This window comes from Leopardus geoffroyi, chromosome A3 (assembly GCF_018350155.1).
Source record: "Leopardus geoffroyi isolate Oge1 chromosome A3, O.geoffroyi_Oge1_pat1.0, whole genome shotgun sequence".
Classification (NCBI taxonomy): domain Eukaryota; kingdom Metazoa; phylum Chordata; class Mammalia; order Carnivora; family Felidae; genus Leopardus; species Leopardus geoffroyi.
This window is the reverse complement of record NC_059336.1, coordinates 90,481,418-90,493,672: the sequence shown is the minus strand read 5'-3', so window position 1 is coordinate 90,493,672 and position 12,255 is coordinate 90,481,418. Positions and strand designations below refer to the sequence as shown.

Sequence of the window (12,255 nt, the reverse complement as noted above, 5' to 3'; positions counted from 1 at the left end):
GGGAGGGCTGTGATGTCTTACGTTTGTGATCATTGTTGACTCCTCCAATAGAGGGTAGAAAGTGGACCCTAGAGGCACCTTTTTTTTTTTTTTTTTTTTTTTTGTGTGTGTGTGTGTGTCACTGTACTGTTTCATTAATACTTGAAAAGAGCCTGTCTTTGGGCATCCAAGGAATATTTGTGCTAATATAGAATTTTAGATCACAGCCCATCACTGGCCAGAGTGTGATGTCATGGGCCTTTGGGATTTGCCAAGAAAGCTGTTTGAGCTTACAAGTGACAGGACAGGAGATAATTTACTAGGGTTGATAGGGGACTTTAGGACCAGGCACTGGTAACTGCAAATTATCTAAGAGTTAGCCCAGTTCTCCTGTTTGATGTGGTTTTCACACAGGGAAGTTTTAAGCCATCTAAATTTGTGTTATTACAGACAGTAGCTAAGTCTTTTATTTAAGACTTTATTTCTCTCTCACTTGCTCCCACACTTTGAAAATGATTAGGACAGTGTTGTTCATGGAAAGTTTTTTGTTTTTTGTTTTTTTTTACTTTGTTTCGTAATTAGGCAAAAATCTCATAAGCCATGTACAAATGGAATGATGCAATGGCCCAGGTTTCCCTTCTTTACTTTAAGATCAATGTCTTGAATTAAAGTTTATGCTTTATAGGTCCAAATCATGGTTTGTGTTTAAAAACTGAACCAAGTCTAATTTATTTTAGATATGCCCAATTTATTTTAAAAGAGCGGTTATTTATTCGGTTGGATTTATGGACATCCTAAATGGCATCTAAAAGTTGGGTACAGGACTTGTGTTCTGCCACATGTTCCAATATGACAACCCTGGAATCGAGGCAGTCTTGTTCCCAATGGTAAGCCCAAGGGGCAGATAAAGGGAAGGATGAAAGAAGCAGAAACACAGCTTAGAGAGACGGTAGAGAAATACCTCAAAAGCTTCTAAAGAGTCCTAATGATGTCTGTAGAACAGTGTGAATGATATGTATGATCCCATTTTTTAAAAAGCTAACAAACTACCTATGAGCATGACTGGAAGGAAAGATGCCACCAAACCATATACACATCTGTTTTGCTTCTTTTTAAAATCCAATTGTGTGTGGTATATGATTTTTGTTAATCAGCAGGTACTCTCTGCTAATGTAGGTCAGCTCACTAAAGGTTCCCAGAGCAATGCAGCTTTTTTTGGGGTGGGAGGCAGTCTTCTGCTGGGGCTGGAAGTGGAAAGAAGCTGACAAGAATAAACAGGGGGGTTTTCTATGGAGCTTTCCCATGTTCAAGAAGGTGTGTCTTCAGCCAAAGCACATGGCTTCTGCAGGGACCAAAAGAGGGCAGCCAGGCTGGAAGAGCAGCTGCACAGAAAGAAGGGGGCAGGTCAGCCCTTCCCATGACACTGGCTCCAGATCAGTGCTCAGAGGCTCAGTTCCCCAGAACATCCCACTCCTCCATGGCTAGGGGCAAGCTGAGGGAGGCCAGGCTGCCTGTGACTTGGCAGGCACTGTCGTGCAGAAGAGGGCAGCCAACAGCCTGCCCCTGGCAGAAGCCGGGTCCAAAGCTCCGCATCCCTGTCTCATTTCAGTACATCCCCTTGCCCGTGCTGTATGGAGTCTTTCTCTACATGGGCGTGGCCTCCCTGAATGGCATCCAGGTAAGGTTCTCCCCACTCCAACCACCGCCAGGCTGATCGGATGGGAGTCAGCTGCCATGTTGCCCAAACCCCAAGTGCTTGCTTTCCCATTGCCGTGGAAGAATAATGGTGATAAAGATACTGCCATTTACCGTGTGCCAAGTAAAATAACTATATCAGGCACTTTATAGGTCTTCTATAGTGAAATCTATATAAATAGGTGCTGTGTTACCTATTTTACAGATGAGCAAATAGGCTCAGGATTCAAAACCCTGATGGGTCTGACTCCAATGAACATTTCACTACATCTCTCTCTTCTCTAAGGCAACTCTGGCGGAAGAAAACATTTTGTTTTGTTCTTTATTTACCATGATGCACCAGATGTCTTGGATAGTTTGCGTTGCAATTAGTTGCATTTTCCTTGAATGTGCATAGTTTTCATTTGTGGCCCGCTCCTCGGGCAGGTCTCAGGCCCCTCTCCCAGACCTCCAGTCCCCTCCGGTGCGTCCTTAGTACCGATGAGGGTCTACCTTCTATGAGACCCTGCCGCAGCACCCTTTCCCCCAGTCCCAAGCTCCCAGCAAGGCCACCTCACTCAAGGTGTCCTCACCACCTGGCTGAGCCTTGCACTCTCAACAGTTCTGGGAACGCTGCAAGCTCTTCCTGATGCCAGCCAAGCACCAGCCAGACCACGCCTTTCTGCGGCACGTGCCCCTGCGCCGAATCCACCTCTTCACCCTGGTGCAAATACTCTGCCTGGCAGTGCTCTGGATCCTCAAGTCCACGATGGCCGCCATCATCTTCCCGGTCATGGTAAGGTGGGCGTGGGCTCCCCATCCTGCTCAGTGGATTGGCCCTGGGCAGGTGTCCGCGGGGAGGTCCACCGTCGCAGATGGTCTGACTCTCTCAGGGTCACAGAGGCAAGCACGGAACAAGATTCGCATCGTGAGTGCAGGCCAGATGGAGCAGTGTGGGCGGGGGGGGGGGGGGGGGGGGGTGCCAAAGTCGGGGGAGGATGGTCCCATGCGGGGGGCGGGCCCACAGGCCTCCACCCAGCTCAGTTTCAGGCACTCAGCAAAATGCAAAAGCCCACCAACCAACCGGCTCTGGGATAGAATGGAGAAGCTGGGCAAAGTCAACAAGGACACAAAGTCCCCACTGTCAAAATTCAAACCAAGTGCAGAGGAACACCTGTACTAAATAAATATAACTCTTTTAACTATTCAAAATAACAATTTGAAAAGATAAGTGGGTGGGGAGGAGAACTAGAGCCAAAGAGTAAGAATTTCATAGTCTAATGTCACGAACGTGAGGTTTGGTGAAGTTGTGGAAAGTGCAGGAGATTCTTTAACTATTCTTGAAATTTTATATAATCTTGAAATTATTCCAGAATTAAAAGTGAAAAGAACAGCCAATAACATGTTGCATCTGGCCCCTAGATAATCCCACCCAGGGGAAGTGGCCCCAGGCCCCTGCTGGGGGTAGGGGCTGGGGGTGGGGGGGAGGCGGTTACTGCTGGAGCCTATGGGTTAGTACTTAGGGAAAGCCCTGGGTGGGCCCCAAAGCCTGGCAGGGCCAGACTAGAGGCCAAAGTGAGGATGCAGAGGTGGGATTTGTAATGCGCTTGCCTGGGATTCTCAACCCTGGGTGACCACTAGAATCACTTGGGAGCTTTTTAAAATTGTGTGCCCAGACCTCACCCCAGCTCAATTAAATCAGTATCTTTTGGGGAAACCCAGGCATTGGTATTTGTAATATACCAGGTGAGCATAAATATGCAGTCAAGGAAAGGGAAATGGATCCTCCCCAATGGAGCCCTCATAGGGTTCAGTGTTAACAAGGAGAAATGAAATTATAGTCACAATTAGCATGTATGGAGTGCTGTTTCATCTAGTCCACACTAGACCTGAAGTACTATTACTAATCCTACTTTACAGGTGAGAAAGCTGAGGCTCAGAGAGCATGCGTAAGTTACCCAGCTCACACAACAAGGAGGAGCAGAGCCAAGATTCCCCTACATTCCCTTCATTGATTTTTTTTTAATTTATTTACACGCAGTAAAATTCACTCTGTGGTTCTGAGTTTTGACAAATGCACAGAGTAGTGGTTCCGCAATCACAGCCATGATAGAAAATAGTTCCATCACCCCTAAAATGCCCTCATGCCATTTCTATGCAGACAGTGCCTCTTCCACCCCTGTCCCTAGCAACCACTATTTTGTTTTCAGAGCCAGGATTTTCAAAACCCAGGTCTGTCCATTTCCCTACATCTACTTGCTCTCTAGAAAGGGTCAGTGAGGAGCCAGAGTTAAATTCAACTGAATGGTTTTCTCCCTGATCTCATTTAATGACCAGTTCTTGGTAGTGAAGGGGCAATATTTATAACTAGTTACTCTGAGCCCATAGAGTCTATTGAAAGGCCAGTATTTAATCTTCCCCAAAGTGCACATGTGTTTTCCCTTTAATTCGTTTATCCCGAACAGAACCAAACTTTCTAGACTTTACTGTAAAAACTCCTGATATCCCAGTACACTTTATTCAGTATGCTTTATACTTTGTTAGCAGAGAGATTGGCAGCTCTCAGAAATAGGGACAGTGGGTCTCAAAATGTGATCTTTGATCCAGAAATATCCATATCTCCTAGGAACTTGTTAGAGATTCAGATCCTCAGGCCCCACCCCAGACCTGCTGAATGACAACCTCTGGGGGTGGCACCCAGCAGTGTGTGTATTCACAAGTCCTCCAGGTGTTTCGATAGAAGCTCAAGTTTGAGGACCACTGATTTAAAGAATAACTGTAGTTCTTTAGTCCTTGGTCCTCAGCTGCAACAGGCTCCCTCCCCTGGGTCACTGATAGGCTTTGTTAGTCAACTGAGGAAAGACCAGATGAGAGGAACCAAGCTGGGCAGAAGGTGAATGATGGTTTGTGGGAGCTCTGAGATGGCTCCAAAGGCACCAGAAAAAGTCCCTGAGTACAGCTGACTGAGAGAGAAAAAACAATGTCTGACTTTGGGGCCTTGAGCCCATGTTTTTCTCTGAACTCTCACCACAGATCCTGGGCCTCATCATCGTTCGAAGGCTTCTGGACCTCATCTTCTCCCAGCATGATTTGGCCTGGATTGACAATATCCTCCCAGAGAAAGAGAAGAAGGAGACGGATAAGAAGAAGAAGAGAAGGAAAGGGGTCCCTGAGGACAGTGATGAGGAGGTGGGGAGGACGTGAGGCCAGGGTCAAGGGAAAAGATCAAGAAACCCTCCCTCCATTTCTGGCAGGGTCAAGGAGGAGGTAGCTTCTCAAGTGGTCAGCTGTGATCACCTGGGCCTAATCCAGGATGAGCTGAGGCTTCTCCTCATACTGGTGTGGGGTGCTGAGAGCTTGTTTGCTTATGTGAATATTCTCAGGGAGGGCCACAGTGAATGAACCCCCCCCCCCCCCAATCCAGGGAAAGGCTGGTTGCCATGCCCACTCTTTCCCATTTCTGTGAGTTCCTGGGGCCATTATCAACAGCAGTGCAGGCCCTTGATGGAACAGGGCAGAAGACTCAGCTCCATCATGGAGATTATGAGGACTGATCTCCAAAGAATAGAGCAGACCTCAGGGGAGAAGTCTGATGGGTACCCACATCAGTAGACTAGACTCCTGGACAGTTGTAAGTACTGGGGGACAAGGTTTGCTTGGCCTGCCCTTGGGGTATTAGGGAAGAAGGTGGGGGGAGAGGCTATGTCCTCACTGAAAGGAGAGTGGCTACATTCCTCAGATGCTGGGGACCACCTGGTTGCCCCATCTACCCTTCTTCTCTCATGCTTCCTTCCCATCCCACCCCCAAAACACCCAGGGAGTCAAGAGACAGGAAGCCAGTCCAGAGCTTACAGTAAATCACAAAATGTTAAGCAGGAAGATTATCTAGTTCAAGTGCTTATTACAGATGATGAAATGGTCCCCCAAAAGGGAAGTAGTTTACCCAAGATGGACATATGGCTAAATGTCTAAAAGGGAATTAAGAAAACTGTTCCTGACTTTGAATTCGATCATTTCCAATATGCTAAGCTACCCATGCCATCTCCTAACACCATGCCTGTCCTTGCATTCTCCCGGTTTGACCTGAACCCACATTTCTGCATCTATATTGAACTGTTCTAGTGATTTTGCCTTTTGCAGATCAGAGCTGTTCACAGACAGATCCTTGATTAGTGGCAATCAAACCATCTTCTGATGGTAGTGATAGACCCAAACTCCCCTTGTCCTTAATTACTTTCCTCTTCAAGAGGCCCAACATTCATTCACATGTTTTTCATTGGTGATTTAGTTGGTTTGCAAAGATAGGCTTGAGAACAAAGAAACGGAGAATCTAAGTGCCTTTTAAAGACAAATACTTATTCTTTCATTGATTCATTCAATAAATATTTGAGTGGCTACCACGTGCCAGGAACTTCTGCAGGGTTGGGGAAAAGCATGAAAAATTCAATGGAAAAATGGGATTCGATTTACATAAATTCATTTTACACGTGTCTTTACAGCAACACCAGTCATTGTGTGAGATTCACTCCCAAGAGATTGGTTACTCTAACAGTTGAAACTGTTCTGATCAATAACGTTCCTGGAAGAGTTCTGTCTTGTCTAGGACAGCAGGCTAACTATGATTGCCCCTCAGCGGGCCCCAGGGTATTTGTAGCACCTCCTAAGTGTTTAGATGTAAAGAGGATGGTGGTTGGCACACATTGTGGTGCATGTATTTTCCATCTTGGCAAGAAAGCCAAAGCTGTTGTATTGCTGGTGTTTATCAGCTTTTCCCACTGTTTCTCTCCAGCCCCAGTTCCCTCCTCCCTCAGTTATAAAGATTCCCATGGAAAGTGTCCAGTCAGATCCCCAAAATGGTATCCACTGCATTGCCAGTAAGTAAAACACATGGTGTCTCTCCCTTCCTACTTACTACTAATCCTCCAGCTCTTCCTCCAAGGAACTTTCATCTTTAATTCAGGGGGATCTAATAGTCTTAGAAGCTAGAGGACTCCTGTGGTAGGCAGAGTTCAATGAGAACTGGGTCACAAGGACTGAGACTTCAACCAAATAGAAACCCAGAATCAAACCCTGCAGACGCCAGTGATCAATCTTCACTTCCATTTAGGCAAAGTCCTTTATTCCTTCCTTTCCCCTGGTGCCTCCTGATGTCTATGGCACTACCTGGCCCTCTCTTGAATCATTTCAGACCACATTTACCCAATCCTGAATCCCTGAGCCTCCCATGTTTTCCAGTGGTTATTGAAAATGATTGGGAGTTCAAATCCCAGCTGAGTTGTCTCCTTTAGAGAAATAGTATAGCATTGGGATCACAAATTTTTGTCAGAAGGGGAGGTTTTAGTGGTTGGGCTGTGCTTCCATATGAATCAAAGGTATCTTCCTCCTGCTGAAATGGAGGCTGTCTGGGAGAGATGGGGCTTTGCTTACGAAGATCCTGGGGGATCTGTGGCTGCCTTTACCCCCTCCCAGCATCAGCGCCCTCCCGGTGGACACTTCTGTCAAGACAACATAGCCTTGTCTGAGAGTAATCAGAAAGATTCCACTTGAGTCCTGACCCCAGTGCTTCTAATATAGGACTTGCCACTTTTCTAAAGGACCCAGATTAGAATCCTGCCAGGGCCCTTGAAGGGCTTCCCATCACTCTCTGTCAGAGGTACCTTTCCTTTTTTGTTTCTAATTCTCCTTCCTCCTTGCCATTTGTATATTTCCATCACCCTTTCTCACTCTTCCCTGGCCCCGCCCATGCCTCACACCCACCTAACCTGGCTGAGAACCGTCTGGTGAAGTCACCCATCCCTGTGAGGCCCCTGAATTTCTCTTGTGTAGTGTTGGCCATAGGGGTTAGAGAATAGGAAGGAGGGTGAGGGAGGCACTGGAGAAAGGCCTTCTCCAGTATAGTCCTCAAACCTGCTCCACAACTGACATTTTAATTTTCCTGCCAGGAAAAAGATCTTCCAGTTGGAGTTACTCATTCTGATTCTTCCTTCAGTGACTCAGACCTTGACCGAAGGTAATGGCCATGAGGTAGACTCCTTGGGTTTTAGATAAGAGACTAAGCAATGGCCTGGAAGGCTGAGGGCCTAGGATTTCTCAGGCTAGCCAGTGTCTCAGTAAAGGCCTTTGCTGGTCCACCAGAAGTGGAGAGACATAGTTATTGGGGTCAAGTAACAAGTATGACATAACATGATTACAATATAAAAGGTACTCAACTTTAGAAAAGGAAATTTTTACAGAATACTACATAGAATGAAAACTGAAAATACTGGGGGAAAAGAATATAGAGAAAAACTACACATTACTTAAGTATAGATTATTGAATGCCAGGATAAAAGCAGGTCTAAGACTCAAAACACCAGGTACTCCAATACCAGTGGAATAAAGTAACAGCATGGTTAATTAGCAAAGGGCAGAAAGGCTATCAAAGAAAGCTATCTAAATATCAAAGATCAAGTGGAGGGGTGCCTGCCTGGCCCAGTCAGTGGAGCAAATGACTCTTGATCTTCGGGTTGTGAGTTCAAGCCCCACGTTGGGCGTAGAGCTTACTTAAGAAAAAAGATTAAATGGAGGTAATAGTCAAGAAAGGATTCCAGGCCATTTCCAGGAGCCCCTCTGCCAAATGTGATACCTTGGTGTTCTGAATGAGAAGCCATGAAAAAAGTGGGGCAACCTGATGACTGAAAACACAGAAGTCTCGAAAATGGAAAAGAGAAATCCAGGGGCAAGAAAGTCGGCCTCAGTTATTACTGGGAAGATGGTAGGGCGCTCCTACATGGTGCTCTAAACTGGACAGGAATCACTGTACTACGTCACCCATGAGCAAAAGCACAGGCTATCCCAAGTCCAGAGGCAGATGAATCTCCACACTCAGATGGCACTCATTCAAGAGATTTTAGAAAACTGAGAAGTCAAGGCTGTTCCCACATTGCTAGGATGAGAAGACAGATCTCACTGTAACAGCCTCCCTAAGCAGCAGACCCAAGGCCCAGGGGTATCACATGTCCCAGTTATATCTCTGCCTGGCTTCTCATTCCACCCCTCAGGTTAGGATTCTACACCATTACAAATGCCACGGATTTTTAACATACGAAGGTGTTAAGAGAAAAGCAGTCTATCTGGATCTATTTTCATTTTTAAGTAGCCTACACCAAATTGAATCTCTGTCCCAATTTCAGTCCATGGAGAGAAAATTTGGACCAGGATAGGGGATTTTCAAAAATCTGTTAAATTGTACAAAACCTGGGACAAGATCAGAAATGGAGAAAATTTGATAATTGGTGATGGCACCTCCCAACTATCCTGGTGTTTTACCGTATCTATGGAAGTAGGTGGAAGCAGAGACCACTAAACAGGATTCTCCATTTCAGTGGCGGAAAAGGCTCAGCAACACGATCTAGTTTAACAAAGATTAAGCATCTGTGATCCACCAGCATGATGCTTAATCCCTGGGGATATACAAAGACAGGCCTATGAACAAAGACATACAGCACCATGTGCCAAGAACAGTGGAGCGCATGGAAGAGAAAGGTCAGTGTCTAAGGGAGGGATTTGCCTTATCTAGAGAGTCTGGGAATGATAAATAGGAGTCTGCCAGTTACACAGAGTAAAGAAGAAAAGAGGCAGAAGAAGGGCATTTCAGGCAATGGGAACATGCCTGAAATACTATTTGAAAATATACACACGGCGAAGACTGCTGGGATAAGCAGGCCATCAAACTAGAAGTAATCAGGAGTGCAAACATAAAAGGCCCTGTCTGCCACTGAGGAGCTTGGATTCTAACTTTTGGACAGTAGGAATCACAGAAAGACCTGTGATCCAGAAAGTTCACCTTAGCAATAATGTGAAGACCAGGCTGAAACTCATGGCGAGACTAGCTAAGCAACCACAGCTGAAGGCCAAGTGCAGAGGATGCCACTCATTCCCAGGACGTGTTAAGAGTTCATAAGCAAAGACAACTATTTGCACTAGAGCCTGCCCTGGGGCATAGCAGTTGAAAACGCCCAGTACTAGATAAGTCACTCTTCCCTCCCTCTTTTTCTCATTCAGCATCACTTTGCACTTCAGAATTTCCTGTCCAGCTTCACCTGCTTTCAACTACTCACAGAGCCCAGTGTTCATGGTGCCACAGGTGAAGATAGAAATGGAGTCAGACTGTGACTTCACAGATGTGGACAGATATGGAAGAGAAACTGACGGCGAGACCACCCTCTAGGACGCAGCTTCCCCCAGATGTGGTTTAATCTTCACTGTGGAAGGACATGGTTTAATCTTCATTGTGACGTCGGGGCCGAATCCCTGAACTTCCCTGTGCCGGTTTCCTTATTTGCCAAACCGAGGGTCACTCCACTGGATAAAAAACTGATCTGTGGGTGAAAAGTACTACTTATGTGCAAAGCTATCTCCTTTTTGTAGTTATGAAAACAACAAAGGAAACATACTTTATTTTAAAATGCCGTCCAGGATAGAAATTATAACATGTCTTGAAATGAAAAAAATGCTTGCCTCCCCAAATTATAGCTAGGATAAACGGGCAATAGTAAATTTTTATTAAAACAAATATCAATTAGATTTTTTTTTAAGTTTAGATTTTAAAGTATCTAGATGGTCTTGAAAGAACTATTAAAATGCTCACACTTCAGTACACCAACGTTGGAAAGTTTGTTTTGCAACTTGGCATTGGGAAGAAATATTTCAAAGGTCCTATCTTTCCCTATCTCATTCAGTTTTCAAAGGGTCATTTGTCAAGTCTGAACCATCTGCATGCATTGCGGCCTTGTTCCAGCACAGAAGTGTGACTGGAGCTTTCCCAGATTGAAAAGCCAGTTGTGAAAGTCTGTTAATGAAAGAACCAACACATTAGAGTGGGTAAATGTTTCTAAAATAAAATTGTTCTTGTTAAAGTGAAACTTCAAACCACGTTACATCAACAAAATGACCCTTTAAATTAATAGCACTGGTTTTTCACATCCAGAATAAGATTTCTTTACACCTTCAGGTAGGCTCTTCCTACAAGTTTTCAATGGTCTGATTCCCAAAGTCAAACTCCCATCCACATGACTGCTGCATGTTAGGCAGAGCTAATGTAAAATATTAAATTATAACTTTGCAGTATTAGATTACTACTTTAAAGGAATGATTAGAAGCCAAGTTGGATAGATTAATGACGCATTAGTAAAGAAGCATGAAACTTACTATCAGTCTGTCTTCAATCCCCATTTGACAAACATCAACATTATTTATTTAACACCTACTATGTGCCTGATAGCCGCAATGCATCTGACATTTACTGTCTCCAAAACAACTATGGATTTGAATTTCAAGTAAATCTCTTTGGTTAGTCGCCACATTTACTCAAGATTACAAATGCAGGTGCTTTTTTCTTTATTCTTTTCTATTTTTTAAAGACAAATGACACTAGATCATTAACATTTGGGTACTAGGACAGCTAATTGCCTCTGCGATCTTCAGAGCCTTGTACAGTGCCTGGTCCATGGAAAAACTCTCAGTGTTTATTAAATCTCAGAGCTCCTTTCCAAGGGATACTGCCAAGAGGTAAAGCTCTAAACCTCTCCCACTTGATCACAGCAGAATGACTAAGCTGCTCACTACTCCAGAACCATCCCCTGAATTTAAGTGCAAATTCTGTATCTTTATCTGCACCAATCCTGGAAGAGCTAACAATCTACCCTTAACATTTATTTTAAAACTTAGCTGATTTCCAATGGCACTTTGTCCAAATTAAACTGTAGAAATGTTATGGATTCCGGAGTAAATGTGCTTGATTAATCAAACAAGTTGGAAAACTATGATGTTAGTTTTTTGTTGTTGTAAATTGATCACTGTAATTTCCACCTTCTATGTCATTTATATTTTGTACACACATGAACTTTGTAATTTTGATAGCTTTTTAACAGGTTGACATATTGTTACTTCTCCTTGCAGTAGGTCAGAACTATTTTCCCATTTGTAACTATAATTCAATAAAACTTAATCCTGTCTGCTCATCTTGCAAACTATCATCTTCTTACATCTCCAGAAAACTATCAAAAGAATAAAGGCAGGGGCTCTTGGGTGGCTCAGTCGGTTGAGTGTCCGACTTCAGCAGCTCAGGTCATGATCTTGCAGTTTGTGACTTCAAGCCCTGCATCAGGCTCTGCTGTCAGCACAGAGCCCACTTCAGATCCTTTGTCCCCCTGACTCTCTCTCTCAGAAATGAATAAACATTTAAAAAAGAAGGCAGTTGGCAGAAGAACAAGAAGGGAATAAGTCAAGTAAGTAAGTAACTTAAGTAAGTTTACTTACTCCCTCCTTGTTCTTTCTCTTTCTATCTCAAGCTGCCTGGAACAGGAGCTGTATCATCTGCCTGCTTGGAAGCCAAAATACCCAGTCCTGGTAGAGAAGAGAGGATACACAGGCACCTGTCCCAGACTCAAAATGCGCACAGCAAACACCTTCCAATCTGTCAAATCAAACACACACATTGAAAAAAATAAATGTATACAGAGGAAGGGGGCAGAGTGAAGGGGGGCAATGGCAAGCACATCAAGAAGGGCTGTGTAAATCCAACAATGTGTACATTGAGCTGCATGGTTTAGACAGCACCTA

At 44.5% G+C, this 12,255-nt stretch overlaps 1 protein-coding gene across 6 annotated transcripts in view; it reads left to right on the top strand.

Annotated features, from left to right (window-relative positions):
* SLC4A5 (solute carrier family 4 member 5) overlaps nt 1-11,654 on the top strand; it is a 105,577-nt gene extending 93,923 nt beyond the window's left edge. For 3 of the 6 annotated variants that reach the window (XM_045446540.1, XM_045446541.1, XM_045446545.1), the window contains 5 exons: nt 1,589-1,657; nt 2,276-2,449; nt 4,687-4,842; nt 7,596-7,663; nt 9,697-11,654. In XM_045446540.1, the coding sequence (XP_045302496.1) occupies nt 1,589-1,657; nt 2,276-2,449; nt 4,687-4,842; nt 7,596-7,663; nt 9,697-9,862 (633 nt within the window). In that variant the 3' untranslated portion in view covers nt 9,863-11,654. Of the gene's footprint in view, nt 1-1,588; nt 1,658-2,275; nt 2,450-4,686; nt 4,843-6,442; nt 6,528-7,595; nt 7,664-9,696 lie in introns of all 6 variants that reach the window. The other 3 variants (XM_045446542.1, XM_045446544.1, XM_045446543.1) reach the window with 3 other exon arrangements.
* The last annotated feature ends 601 nt before the right edge of the window (nt 11,655-12,255 follow it).